The sequence below is a fragment of the Miniopterus natalensis genome, chromosome 11 (assembly GCF_054644295.1).
Source record: "Miniopterus natalensis isolate mMinNat1 chromosome 11, mMinNat1.hap1, whole genome shotgun sequence".
NCBI classification, from domain to species: Eukaryota; Metazoa; Chordata; class Mammalia; order Chiroptera; family Miniopteridae; genus Miniopterus; species Miniopterus natalensis.
Window position 1 is genome coordinate 37160942 of NC_142091.1, and position 13608 is coordinate 37174549.

Below are 13608 nucleotides of genomic sequence, written 5' to 3' on the forward strand. Positions count from 1 at the left end.
TAAACTTTCTAATACAGTAAAACTTTAGCAAACTGCATAATGAGGACTGGAAGGAAAAAACAACTGTCAATGGATGATAGTTTTGATACAGGGATCAATCAGGTGAGCAGACAAGTGGCCTTTGCTTCTCTCACCTTCAAATTTTGAAATGATGAATTCAGAACATGTTTGCAACCAGCATTTTAAACAGACTTTCTATATAAAAATTATTTCTGTTTTTAATAATACTATAGTTTACTGCTTCACGAACAGAAAAGTTGGAATGATTTTTTAAAAATAAGGTAACAAATAAAATTTCAAACCTGCTATTTCCTGTTATTGATTGAGACATTAAATGAATATTAGAGCCAGAAAATAATGATATGCTCCCACATTCTACCATTAGGGCTATAGAAAAGGAATACTGACCACAGTTATATAGAACACACTAAACATGATTAAAGCAATTATGAAAAACACTATTTTCCTATTCAACTTCTTGCATTTGCTACTAGTTCAAAAACTGTATTTCCCACTCTCAGTCTATCTTGAGCTATATATTGTTCACGTAAATTCAATGAAAACTAATATTAAGTACTGTTCTATTTTGCTTCTATACTCCCTTTGACAAACTACACCATGGGTATGAATTCTGTATAGTAAATATTTCCCTCTGACGACCAATCTTAAGACTTACCAAAACCACACACACAAAAATTTCTGACAGTGTGCTATTTGTCTTTCCTCTGGAAGGAACAAAAAATATAGAAGAGATCTAAACTGATATAAGCTCACAGAAAATTGACCTTTCCACATTTCCTTTCCTCTGCTATAAAGAAGCAACTGTCCTTCAGTTCAGCCTCAGTTCCTCTCAATACCTCCCATTACCCACCCACACAGAAAAATTTAGGAGACTGAAAAAAGGCCAATGCCATGTCCTTGAAATAATCCTCTTCCGCCTACTTATCACTGGGTAACTTACTTGGAAGAGGTTATGTACTTGATGTCTCCTCTGAAGAACCTATAGTAAATTAATTTCAAGTTCCTCATTTAAAAATCCCACTATATTAAAGATATTTGTACACACCTTTGAAATTTGTTGTGACAAGATTTAACCTATATTTTGGGAATGTTAATTGCCTAGGTGCCTAGATACTATGCATGTGAATTAAAAAATCTTGGAGTAAGTATATAAGAAAACAGTAACCCACTATCTTGACATTCTCAGACTGGGAGAGGGAGAGTGGTAATCTGTGATGAAACAGGAGGGATCTTCAGACCCAAAGTAGAAAAACATACCCATAGAGTTTTCTTCAAAATTCCAATATACCACAGGGACAGAATTACACGTTGAATCCCTACTCACCTTGTGCTACTGTTGACATGACCACAGATGGTGTGGAAGATACCACAGCTGTTACTGCAACTGTATTAGCAATAGGTGATGGTGTAGAACTGCTGCTGGCACTGCTGCTACTACTGACCAGAGAGGACTGTGAAGCAGTTATAACCACCGGTGGCTTCTGGGTTGTGGAAGCAATTACTGATGTTGGTACAAGCTTAGTGACTGCTGCATAGTTATGGGATTTGGAGAGAATGTTGGGCACGAAGGTTGAACTTGGTGATGTGGTCACTATAATAACCTAAGAAAGGAAAAAAAAGTTATTTCCCTGTACCTGCTATACTACTAATGTATCTAGACTCACAGTTATATATAATTCAGAAATAGCTTATGAAACACAAAACATGAAGAAACAATTTAACAAAGAGAAATACACAACTAAAAACATTTAAATGAAAAATTTTTACCAACCAAGTATTTTAAAAGACAACATGCAATGCTGTTCAAGACACAGCAAAGTAAGCATTTTAATATACTGCTTAGGGAATATAGTGGCACAATCTTTCTAGAAAGTAATCTGAATAGTCATTCATTTGTAAATATTTGTTGAGCATCTACTATGTGCCAGGCATGATTCTAGGTGGAATAAACAAAACAAAGTTTGTACTTTCATGGAATTACATTCTACTAGGGGGAGAGTAACAAAAAATAAATAAAAAATACATGTCATGTTGGAAGAGACAATAAAGCAGGGTAGGACATAAAGATAATGGGATTGCTTTATGACTTTTTATAAAATATTTAATGAAAATCTTTATGCTAGGGTGACATCTGAGCAGAAACTTGAAGTAAGCAACCAAGGGGTATAAAGCATGTTGCTACTTAGAGGAAGAGCATCCAATGGCACAGGGAGCAGTAAACACAGGGCCATGACACAGAAGCAAGCTTGGTATGTTCAAGAAACAAGACCTAATAAACAGGATTGAAATTTATAAGGTAGAGAGTAGTGTGAGACAGATTCAGAGAAGTAATGGAGGACTAGACGATGTAAGATCACGTTGATAGTAAATACCCTTGATCTGATATGATGAAAATGGCACTTTACATGTGTGGTCTTCCTTCTGAAAATCCATAATCCTTGTCTAATCATGAGAAAAACATTAGACAAACTGCAATAGTGGGACATCCTACAAAATATTTGACTAGTACTCCTCAAAACTGTCAAGGTCATCAGACATAAGGAAAGTCTGAGAAACTTTCACAGCCAAGAGGAGCCTAAGAAGACATAATAAGTAAATGCAATATGGTATCCTGAAACAGAAATTAACAATAGGTTAAAAACGAAAAAAAATCTGAATAAACCCTGGACTTTAGTTAATATGAGTGCATCAATATTAGTTCATTAATTGTAACAAATGTACCATACTAATATAAAATGTTAAAAATAATGGAAACTTAGTGCAAGGTATATGAGAGCTCTCTGTACTATTTTCCCAAGTTTTCTCTAAATCTAAAACTATTTAACAACTACAGAACTTTTTTATTTTATTTTTATTTTTAATCTTCACCTATGGATATGTTCTATTGATTTTTAGAGAGAGAGAAAAACATTGATGTGAGAGAGAAACATTGATCTGTAGTATAGTAGAGCAGAGACAGTAGAAACAGAAACAGGGAGACAAATTAGGAGGCTTCTGCAATAAACAAAGCAGAGATGATGGTGACCAAAGTGTTAGTGGTAGAAATAGTAAAAAGGAACAGATTCTGAATATACCTAAAGAAGAAACCAACAGGATTTGCTCATAGGTTAATACAGAGAACAGAGAAAAAAGGAGGGGGCAAGAAAGAGACTTCAAGTTTAGCCAGTATGGCTAAAAAACTGTAAATGACATAGGGACAAAACATTTCAAAGAGAACAGGATAGAGCAAAGGTCCTAAGGTGGGAATTAGCTCAATGTACTTAAAAACAGAAAGCAAACTATATAGGGCAAAAGGGGGGGGGGGGGGGGGGAGGCGGTAGAAAAGTAAGCAGAGGCCAGATCAAATTTGTAAGCCAGAGTAAAGAATTTAAATTGTATATTAAGTATAATATGAAACCATGGGAGGATTTTAAGTAGGGAAACAACAAAATCTGATTTTTATTTTAAAAGATCACTCTAGCTGTTATGGGACAAGAGGCAAGAGTGGAAGCAGTGAAACTAGTAAAGAAAGTATTGCAGTAGACCAGGCAATGATAGAGTCTGCTTGGACTGGGGTGTTAGTGGAAATAAAGAGAAGTGAACAGTTTCAGATTATTTTGAGATGGTAGAGTCAATAGGACTTGATGTATGGAAATGATGGGGTTAAAGGGAAAAAAATCAAGATTAACTCCTAGAGCTAATATGCATTGCCTTATTTAAATCTCACAACAATCCTATGATGCAGATACTATTATTATCCCTATTTTACAGTTGAGAATACAAAAATAATTTACAAATCTGTAGTATCACAGTTTAATTCTGGGCATCATGGTGGTGTAGTGATACCTAGAGTAAAGTATCTTTTTCCACTTTTACCAATATTCCTTGTAATAAGGCCAGAAAATTATTTTGAAAAATCCAAAGAATTTAAGGGAGAGATTTTTTTTCATTTTTATATCAGTCCTAAAGAAGGCCTGAAGTTAAGTCAGTCAAAATTTACTGAGTATGTCTTTACTCAGTACTAACATCTCCAAGAAGCTATGATATATCATTATTACATATATTTCAAGTGTTATAGAGAATTAGTACATGTCCACTACTTTAAGGAGTTTGTTAATTATTTGAGGAGTCAAGAGAGATACACAAGTCTTGACCAGTAAACACCTATATAGAGTTGACCTGCATACTTCTATATAGACTTGATCAGCAAATAACTATATAGTATTATTACAAACACCAGCAGCCATCATATAAACTGAGAAGAAGTAGACCAATATGGTAAAAAGACCAGAAACTTAAGTCAAAAGAACCAGAGCTTAATCCTGCCTCTGCCATTGACAAATAGTGACCCCTGGACACGTTTCAAATCTCTGAGCTCCAACTTTCATCTATAAAATAGGGATAATAATACCTACCTTGCAAATCATTACAAGGATTAAATGAGATAATGATGTGAAGCATCTAACATAGTGCTAGGCACATAGTAGATGGTCAATATTTGGCAGTCAACAAATGGTACTTATTAGTAGCTTATTATTACTACTTAATAAGTGTTAAAAGGATATCAGCAAAGGCGTTATAGATAAAATCAATCTGGAAATGTATTTAATGTACCCTATTTTTGTTTCATTAAAAAATTTCAGATACCTTTTTCCAAAATTCTGATACCCCTGAGAATCCAAAGAACTCACATAGCTACTGTCACAGCCAAACCAATTAGAGTAGTAATGACAATTAGGTTTCACATTTGCCAATTCTGAACTAATAGTAGTAGCTTTCTGGAGCAGTGTTCATAAGGACTCTGCAGCGCAGACTGAGAATTCGCCAAGGTGTGGCAAGAAAGTATGACACAGTTAATTAGCAATGTCTGTCATGGGCAAGGAAAGGGGAAGCATTCACACTTGTGTCAAACATTTGCAATTTCAGAACTGGAGTATGCATGTAGGCTTCTAACATTAAGACAACAAAATTTCAGCAAAATAAATCTAGAGTCTTCAAGAGCATGTTTTAGATTATAGATACAAAGATAAAACAAATTTGAGATTTCAGTCTGCAAGTTGACTTTTTAATCTGAAAAGGGATTATCCACCTTGAAGAAAATTTACTTGCACTTTAAAGTTACTTATTACAACAGGAAAAATAAAGGGATTTTGAAACCAAGTGAACCAAACAGTGTTTATTCAGGCCATAATTCAAATTACTGACCTTCTATCACTCACAAAAACTCCTTAAGAGTGCTGGGACTTGCACCCTAAGGATAAAATGAAAAATATCAATCAAGCACATGAAAGCATAAAGCTATATTCCATTGCTTTGTTTATATAAGTGCTATACAATGTTATACTTAAAATGATGGCACCACATTAACATAGGTGGAAATCTGTCTACCCTGTAAAGATATGACCTATTAGAATTTGAATCAAGTCTACAAAATCATAAATAATTATATTTAATGTAAAAGTCATTTTACCTAAAATAATTCCTAAGTTGACTTACATAGGATTTGTGAGAAATCCAAGGTGAATGCAATAATGTCAACAGCTTTACAAAGATTTCAAAAAAATCCAACTACCCAGCAAAAGGAAAACAAAAAAACAAACAAAAATCCCAAAGAATACCTGTTAGTCCTACCCATACTCGACTTATCCAAGAAATAATAAACCTAATGGTTCTGAGAGTACATGAAGTAAAAGAGTAGTTTTGCTTCTGAAACACCGTAAATAATAAATATTTGTGGAATGAATGAGCCTAATTTTTAACATAATTTGTTTTAAATGTTTATTTTTTAAACACGGTAGAACAAATCTAAAGTTCTGAGCCTGAAATCTCATGGTATGGCTCATATACAACTTGGGAGACAAATATTTCCTCTTACAAGCATCACAAGTGTGACAACCTCAACTATCCATTTTCATTTAATAAGACCGAAAGAAAAAACAAAAATAAAGATAATAAAGTCACTAAATTAAAAAAAAAAAAAAAAAGTTCACCAACTTCACCTATAAGTGAATCCCCATCTATTCCAAGTATCTTTATATAGGTCTACCAAAGAAGATTGAAAGGTTAATAACGTTAGGTGACATTAACTGAAAATTCAGCATATGCACTGTGTAAAGCACTTTCCATGCATCATCTCACTTAATTATCCTGATAACTCTAGGAAGCACTGTCATTAATTTTGTTTTATAAGCAAGCTTAGGCTCAAGAATGGTAGTAGAGCCAGTACTGGAACCAAATCCATTCATTCATTCACTCGTTCAACAAATATTAACATCTACTACATGCCAGACACTATTCTAACCACTGAGGAATACAGTGATGAATAAGACAAAGTCTCTACTCTTGCAACTTATACTCTAATAGGAAATAAATAAATATGTAATATGATATCAACTAGTTATAAGCATAACAAAAATAAAAGAGTAAGGGAATAGACGGGCATGGATGGGAGGTGGGTGCTCTTTTAGCTATAACTTTGCTACACTATTTATCAAATACCAAATTTGAAAAGTAGGTAAGAAAGTGGGGGAGAGACGAATTATTGATAAAATAAGATTAAGCAAAGAAGGTAGTAAAAAAGTTACAATACGTTGACTTAAAAACTCATAGAGTATAGCATGTGATGCCACCTAATATAGGGCTAGCCCAGAAAGCAATAATTATAATAATATATAAAAAGTAGTATTCAGAGAGATTACCTTGGAGTCATCATATACAAATGCAAAAATTATATTCAGTGTAACTTTTAAAAAGTCATCAAACATAGTCAATTTCTATATTTTAAGGGGTAAGCTTCAGTTAATTGATGAATTCAGTTACTTGGAACAGCTCACTCACAACAGTGCAAATAAATAAAACACTGCTTTCCATAAAATAACTGCATGGGAAAGGAGCTAACACTTTTTAAGTATATGTGTTATGTTGTACTTTAAAATACCCAATCTCATTTAATCCTCACAATAACCTTGTAAGACTGGCATTATTCTCAACTCACAGATGGGTAAACAGATTTAGAAAGACTAATATATCTTAGGTCAGGCTGAAAGAGCTTAGGTTCCAACCCAGGCCTCTTTAACTGCAAAAATTCTTGCTTGATTTTAATACTACACCATAATGCTTCATTATAAGATGGAAAATAGAATCATAATTCCACAGATCAACTCATTATCACTTCTAGTTTATTAAGAAAGTGATAATTTTTATATATTATTTAATGATATCTTTCTAGGAAACTCAAGGAGGTTCTTTAAATGAAAGTTATAATGGGTCTGAAGATCCAAAGGTGGGAAGATCACACATTCAACACAAAAATTTACCTCCATTCTTTCCCCCAAATCCTTCTAACAGTATGAAGGGATTTTTTAAAGGAAAGAGGCACGTAAGCCTGTAAGGTCAAAATGGAAAGGAGACAACAGCTATAAAACTTTTGGAAACTGGAAAACAAATAGACAAACAATAACCGATCAAGCATTCCCAAGAAAGTGAAAAACCTTAGACAGCAAACAGAAGAACAAAAAAAACAAGACAACTTGCATCAGAGAACCCCAGAAAGACCCAGGAACTGAGAGCACCAGATACTTCTGAAGTGGAGATAAAAGTAGATCTAGAGAGAAAAAAATTAGTTGAAAGTCTCGTTTAAATAGCATTTAGATCCCTAGTTATCCTAAAGACTAAGTCCAAGGGAATTTGATGACACCAGGCTGAGTGGAGTGCATGCTATACTGAAACAGAGGTAAAGTCTATATACTGAATGATGGGGTTATCCAGCCCTCTTTCTCCATTCACTCTCAAAATAAGGGCAGAAAGACTTACTGCTCTAGGTAGGAAACTAAAAGATTCTCCTCTGAGAAAACTGACCAGTCCATGAAAAAGTCCTAATGAGAGTGACAGCTTGGTGGAGATAAAGGGATAGTGGGTGTTTTTCAACAAAACATCCCAGGCTAGGTCAACCTACGATGAAAGTCACCAGCCAACATATCTCACCCTATACACAGTTTTCTGTCAGCTTTTTAATGCCCACTTTCATATATAAACAGGTAGCCAGCATCTAAGAAAACTCTGATATGAGAGAGATTAAAACAAAGAGATAAAAGGAACTTAGAGGTAAAAGAGAAAACATGAAAGAAGAAAACATCAAAAAAACTATCCTGAGTTATCATCAGATAAGAGGATATAGTGATTATAGGAAAAGAACAGGATGGTTTTTTTTTAAAGGAGCTTTCAAAGAACAAAAAAGAGTTACTAGAAACTTAAAGTATGAGAGCAAAAATGAAAAATTCCATAAAGTAGTGAAGGATAGAGTTAAAGAATAAAGAAAAATAATACTTATAAAGGATTAATTATGTGCTAGGCTCTAGTCTGTTTTACATTTGTTATTTCATTTATTTATACCCAAAACCCTATAAAACAGATATATTATTTTCCCTATGAGAAAACTTAGATCTAGAGTTTAGTTTTCCCACAGTCATAGATAGTAAGTGGCAAATATTGAAATTTGAATTCAGGAAGTCTAATTCCAAAATCCGGGCTTTTAACCATTGTACTTTAGCAGAAAGAAAAAGCAAACAAATGGAAAGTGTGAGTGAGAAAGGATAAGAAAAACAAAAGGATTAATCCAGGCAGTTCAACATGGTGAGCAATAGGTGATCCAAAAGGAGAAAACAGAGAAAAATCAAAGAAATAAATGAAAGAGGCCACTGAGTACATGTAACCCAATGGATAAAATAAGGACTTACACTAAAAAAATTACCTTGAAATTTCAGAACTCTGATGAAAGCTACCGAGTTTTCAAAAAGACAAAGAGGATCTGAAATTAGAATGCATGGGTTTCTCAAAATCAATACTGGAAGCCAATAGCCAGCGGAGCAATATCTTCAGAATTCTTAAGGAAAATGACTGCCATCCTAAAATACTTCCCCATCAAGAAAGTGGGAGGGCCTGGCCAGGCGTGGCTCAGCGGTTGAGCGTCAACCTAGGATTCAGGCAATCGGGGTTTGGGCTGCAGCTGATCAATGACTCTCTCATCATTGATGTTTCTCTCTCTCTCTCTCTCCCTCTCCTTTCCCCTCTCTGAGAGCAATAAAGATATATTTAAAAAAAAAAAAAAAAAAAAGTGGGAGGGTAGAATAAAAAAATTTTCAGTACACCATGCAAGGTCTCAAAAATGTACTCTCCATCCATTTATACACCAAGAAGTTACTATAGGATATGCTCTAGCAAATGAGTAAATAAACCAAGAAAGAGGAAGATCAGATGTGGTGTGAAGGGGGATCCCAGAAATGCAGGCGCTCAACAAGCCTAGGATGCCATCAGCATCCAGATTAGTGTGGGAAGTTAGAGGGTTCTAGTAACATGAAATTTGACAGAATACTGATGATTCGAATATAACGAGAGAAGAGTTTAGGAATAAATTGATGATAGCAAACAAAGAATAAAAAATAAGACAACAATTATTCACTTAATCATGTTTCCTTCTTCCATGAAACACTCCACTCAGATAACTTTGTTACTTTGGGAAAGTAAAAACTGAGTGCCTAAAGGTAAAGCCATCCTATTTCCTATTTCAGGTAAAAAAAATCTTTTATATTTTAATTTTTTCCAAGTAGCATCACAATAATGGAACAGAATGAGAGTCTTAGAAGCAGGGGATCTACTAGCTGTGGCATACTAGGCAAGTCATTTGGTATCTCTGAGCCTCATCTAGAAAAAGTGAAATAATAATACCTATCCCAAAGCTTTATGTGCAGAATTAAAGAGATGTAACATTCCCAGCATAATGCCAAGCACATAGTAAGCACTCAGTGCATACTTGTTAAATCTGAATCATACTGATTGAAAGAGCCAGAAATAGCAATTGGCAGGCAGAGACTCCGTCCACTACATACCTTCTGTGTTGTTGTGTTTGTCGTCTGTGTTGATGGTTTGGTGAAGGTTATTTTCACAGGAGACATGTGGGGTGGTAAGGAGTTGGCAATGCTCTGCATGATATTGCTCATCTTGGGACTTCCACTCACAGGCACAGTAATCGTCTTTGAGACAGGAACAACAGCCTTTGGAACTTCCTTTAGGACAACAGGGGAGGAGCTAGAAGAGTTTGTTCGCCTTCGTTTTCTGGGTTTTTCATCTTCATCTGAACAGCTAACACCTGAAAGGCAATGACAATATTGCTATATTTATACCAATCTAACATTGCATTTTATACCTTATTTTAACATCTTTGTGTCATCAAATGATCAGTAGTAAGTCCTATCAACCCTCCTTTAAAGAAGTTGTCTCTGAATGCCTTCTCCCCTTTCTTCAACCCCATGATGATGTCAAGACCCTCTTATCTCCTGCCTGTATTTTAGTAACAACCTCCTAAAAGGTTTACATGCTTTTAATCTCTACTTCTTTTCCACCTTCCAACCTACTACCAGTTATAAAATCTCATGGGAATGCCCTGCTTCAAATTCTTTAACAGTTTTAATCTCTCTACAAGATAAGGCAGGAAAGTACTACTATATCATTCAAATTCCCATATTTTTACAAGAACACAACAGCCTGTTCCACTCAACCCTGTGTACCTCTATAATCCTAGCACACCAAACTGCTTGCCATTCTATCCATCTGAAGTCTCTATATATTGTTGTTCTTTGGGGAACATCACTTCCCATCACACTGCTTCACCATTCTGCAATCATCATCCTACATGCCATCTCCTCAGTGAATCCAGGTCTCTTGAGCTTATAAAGCACTTTGTATATTCTTTTCATATCAATTACCCCATGGCAATGTGACTGTCAGTCTGCATATCTCCCAAAATTAAGGGGTTCCCAGAGGGCAATGATTAAGTCTTACTGGTTGTTTCCCTGGTATAGTGCCTTGCACATATAGTTAGGTGAATGAATGACTATATCCCAAACTAATGTTGCCTGTGTGGCTTTGGAAAAATAAAGCAATAAACTTCCTGTTACTTCAAGCTACATATTATGTAAAATGGTTTCTTGATGTTTGGGATTCACTTTCAAAGTTTTAAAAAATTATTAAAAAGTAGATCTCTAAAGTTATTCTAAAAGATCACCTTGGCTAAATCCACAGAAATCAGACATAAAATCAGTAGTCCCAAATTCTTAGTTTTTTCTTTATGTACTAAAAGCCTCAACTGCTTTTGTAGATTTTTTTAAAAATCGAGTGAAACATACCCTTGCAACACATATACAAAATCTCTACAGAGCAGACATTTAAAAATTATACAGCATGATTCGTGGAACTGGTAATAAAATACAACTCTTTACACATTCAGTTTTTAGACTCTAATTTAAACAACATTGACAATGACCTAAAATCATTCCTGTCTAAAACAGCAAACTCTACCTCTAAAAGTTACAAAGAAATCAAGTTTATAACTATATTGAAAAAAATGAAAATCAAATATTAATGATCTCCAGTTGATATCAAAAGCAGAAAAAGAGACATTAAAAACAAAAAAATGAACTGGACATCAAACTGATTTACAGGGTAGAATCAAGGGGTTAAAAACTGCAAATAAACTTCAAAAAATTGTAGTCAATTAGAAAATAAAAGATGGACCCTATAGAATGCTTCACTGAATCTAACATATATGTTATATAACTTTTAAAACACTACAAAGATTACAATTACAGGAGTAAACGCTGAATAAATCACATAAGCACATTCCTTCATTTCTACTCACATTTCTATTCCATGACAATCAAAACAAGTAGATACTTGAAGGACATCACTGTTCAAGGCAGATTCCCCACAGAGAACGAAAGAAAAGTAATTTCTCAACCCCAGAACTGATAAAAAAGCAATACATACCCTAGTCACATGTAAAGAAAAGAATTCTTTAGAACCTTCAAAAACTAACCACTGCTAATAGCCAGTGGATCAATGATTTAAACCAAGAAGGCAGATCTAATCAGAGCCTATGCTGCAGCATTTAGCCAAGAAGGCCCTAATAACACTGAGAATATCACTTACTTTTGACATAAACAGTACTTCCACTTGGCAAGACAACTACATTGGAGGCAGGACTGGCAGGTCTTGGAGACTTAACCGTTGCTATGCTGCCACTTGGAACAGGGGTAGAGGTTGGGGTTGACGTGGTACTTGTGTAGGAATAGCAAACGACTACTGAAGGAACGATAAAAAAGTTTGCTGTTAACTTTCACCAAAACTGTCCACTCATACAGAATAAATTTTTACTGCAGGCCAATTTTAACATTATCATGTGATCAGAAGTTAGAGGCCAGTGCTAGGTATTAGATTTACAAGTTAAAAGGTATTAATGACCTTTCCTGAAAATCATCACTTAACTATGTTCCCCCCAAGTATTTAACAGCTGTTTACAGGTGACACTGCCAATGGAGAAAAGCACAGTTACAAAGAAATCAAGTCTAAAACTATACTGAGAAAAATGAAAATCATTTTTCATTCATGGCAGGAGTTAAACAGGCAGGAGTTAAACACTACTTGTATTCCCTTCTAATATTAATAGCAGCACCAATGATGGCGTGAGGGATAATTTTTCCTAACCATAGCAATTTCCAACTTGGCTACTAGGGGAGAACCAAGGCAAGGTGCCTTTATTGTAAACCAGCTCACTAGTCACTTGCCATCCAAGCAGTGCAACAATAACTCAGCTAAAGTAATGACAACATCATATTTCAGTATCTTGAATAACAACGACAAGCAAAAGTAGCTCACAGGTACCATTTACTGAGTGCCATGTGGTATGCTAAATCTTTGTCTTATATTATTACTAATTGTTACAACACCACACCTGCATTTTAAAGATGAGGAACCCAAGCCTTGACAGAAGCTAAAAAACTTGCTGGAGGTCACATAGCTAGGAAATGGCAAAACTAGGATTCAAACATAGATTTCACTATTGGGAATCCTATATTCTTTCCACTCTATCACAGAGTTGCAGATAGAAAGGGGTTAAGAAGGGAGAAAAGACACCTGTCCTACAACAACCAAAACAGAAACTCAATGGAGGTCAAGTTTGCACACTGGTAACTGTCTCTCTCTGAAAACAGCTTCCTTCAACTTAAAGAGAGCCTACACATGAAAAGCATATCTCACTCTGTTCCACAGCCCACTGCTAGTACAGAAAAGACATATCCCCAAAGTCAGCTGACAACTACATTATTTTCAGGGTCATTTTCATACAACACCAAAGTAAGCTACTAAAGTCAATCCATGTGCGCTCTCAAATTTAATATTACTCTTGGTATACTCAGGAGAATTCAAAAAATTTTAAATTTTAAAGTATGTGTCATTTACTAGATTAAATAACAGTAAGAAAAGCTTTCTCCATCTGCCAGGTAATCCCTAACGGATTTGGCACATTGACTGGAATAGAGAGCAGCATATACCATTAATTCCAGAAGACAAAAACAGAGCTTTACATTCTCAAGTATAAGTTCAGCATCTTTCCCCAGCAGCTAAATGATGTCTATCATCTTATTTATTTTCCATGTCACCCATTAAGCCCTTTTATTCACCCCTGACAAAATACACACATATCAAAAATTCATTCCAAGACGGCTTTTTGCAATTTGTGATTAATGTGATTCACACTTTGAACAAAAGGGAGATTTA

General features: G+C 34.9%; 1 protein-coding gene across 6 annotated transcripts in view; it reads right to left on the reverse strand.

Annotated features, from left to right (window-relative positions):
* Positions 1-13608, reverse strand: part of EMSY (EMSY transcriptional repressor, BRCA2 interacting) — a 91205-nt gene that overhangs the window by 63339 nt on the left and 14258 nt on the right. For 3 of the 6 annotated variants that reach the window (XM_016196367.2, XM_016196364.2, XM_016196365.2), the window contains 3 exons: positions 11983-12135; positions 9885-10144; positions 1346-1622 (listed from right to left, as the gene is read on the reverse strand). In XM_016196367.2, the coding sequence (XP_016051853.1) occupies positions 1346-1622; positions 9885-10144; positions 11983-12135 (690 nt within the window). The remainder of the gene's footprint in view (positions 1-1345; positions 1623-9884; positions 10145-11982; positions 12136-13608) is intronic. The other 3 variants (XM_087821649.1, XM_087821648.1, XM_016196368.2) reach the window with 2 other exon arrangements.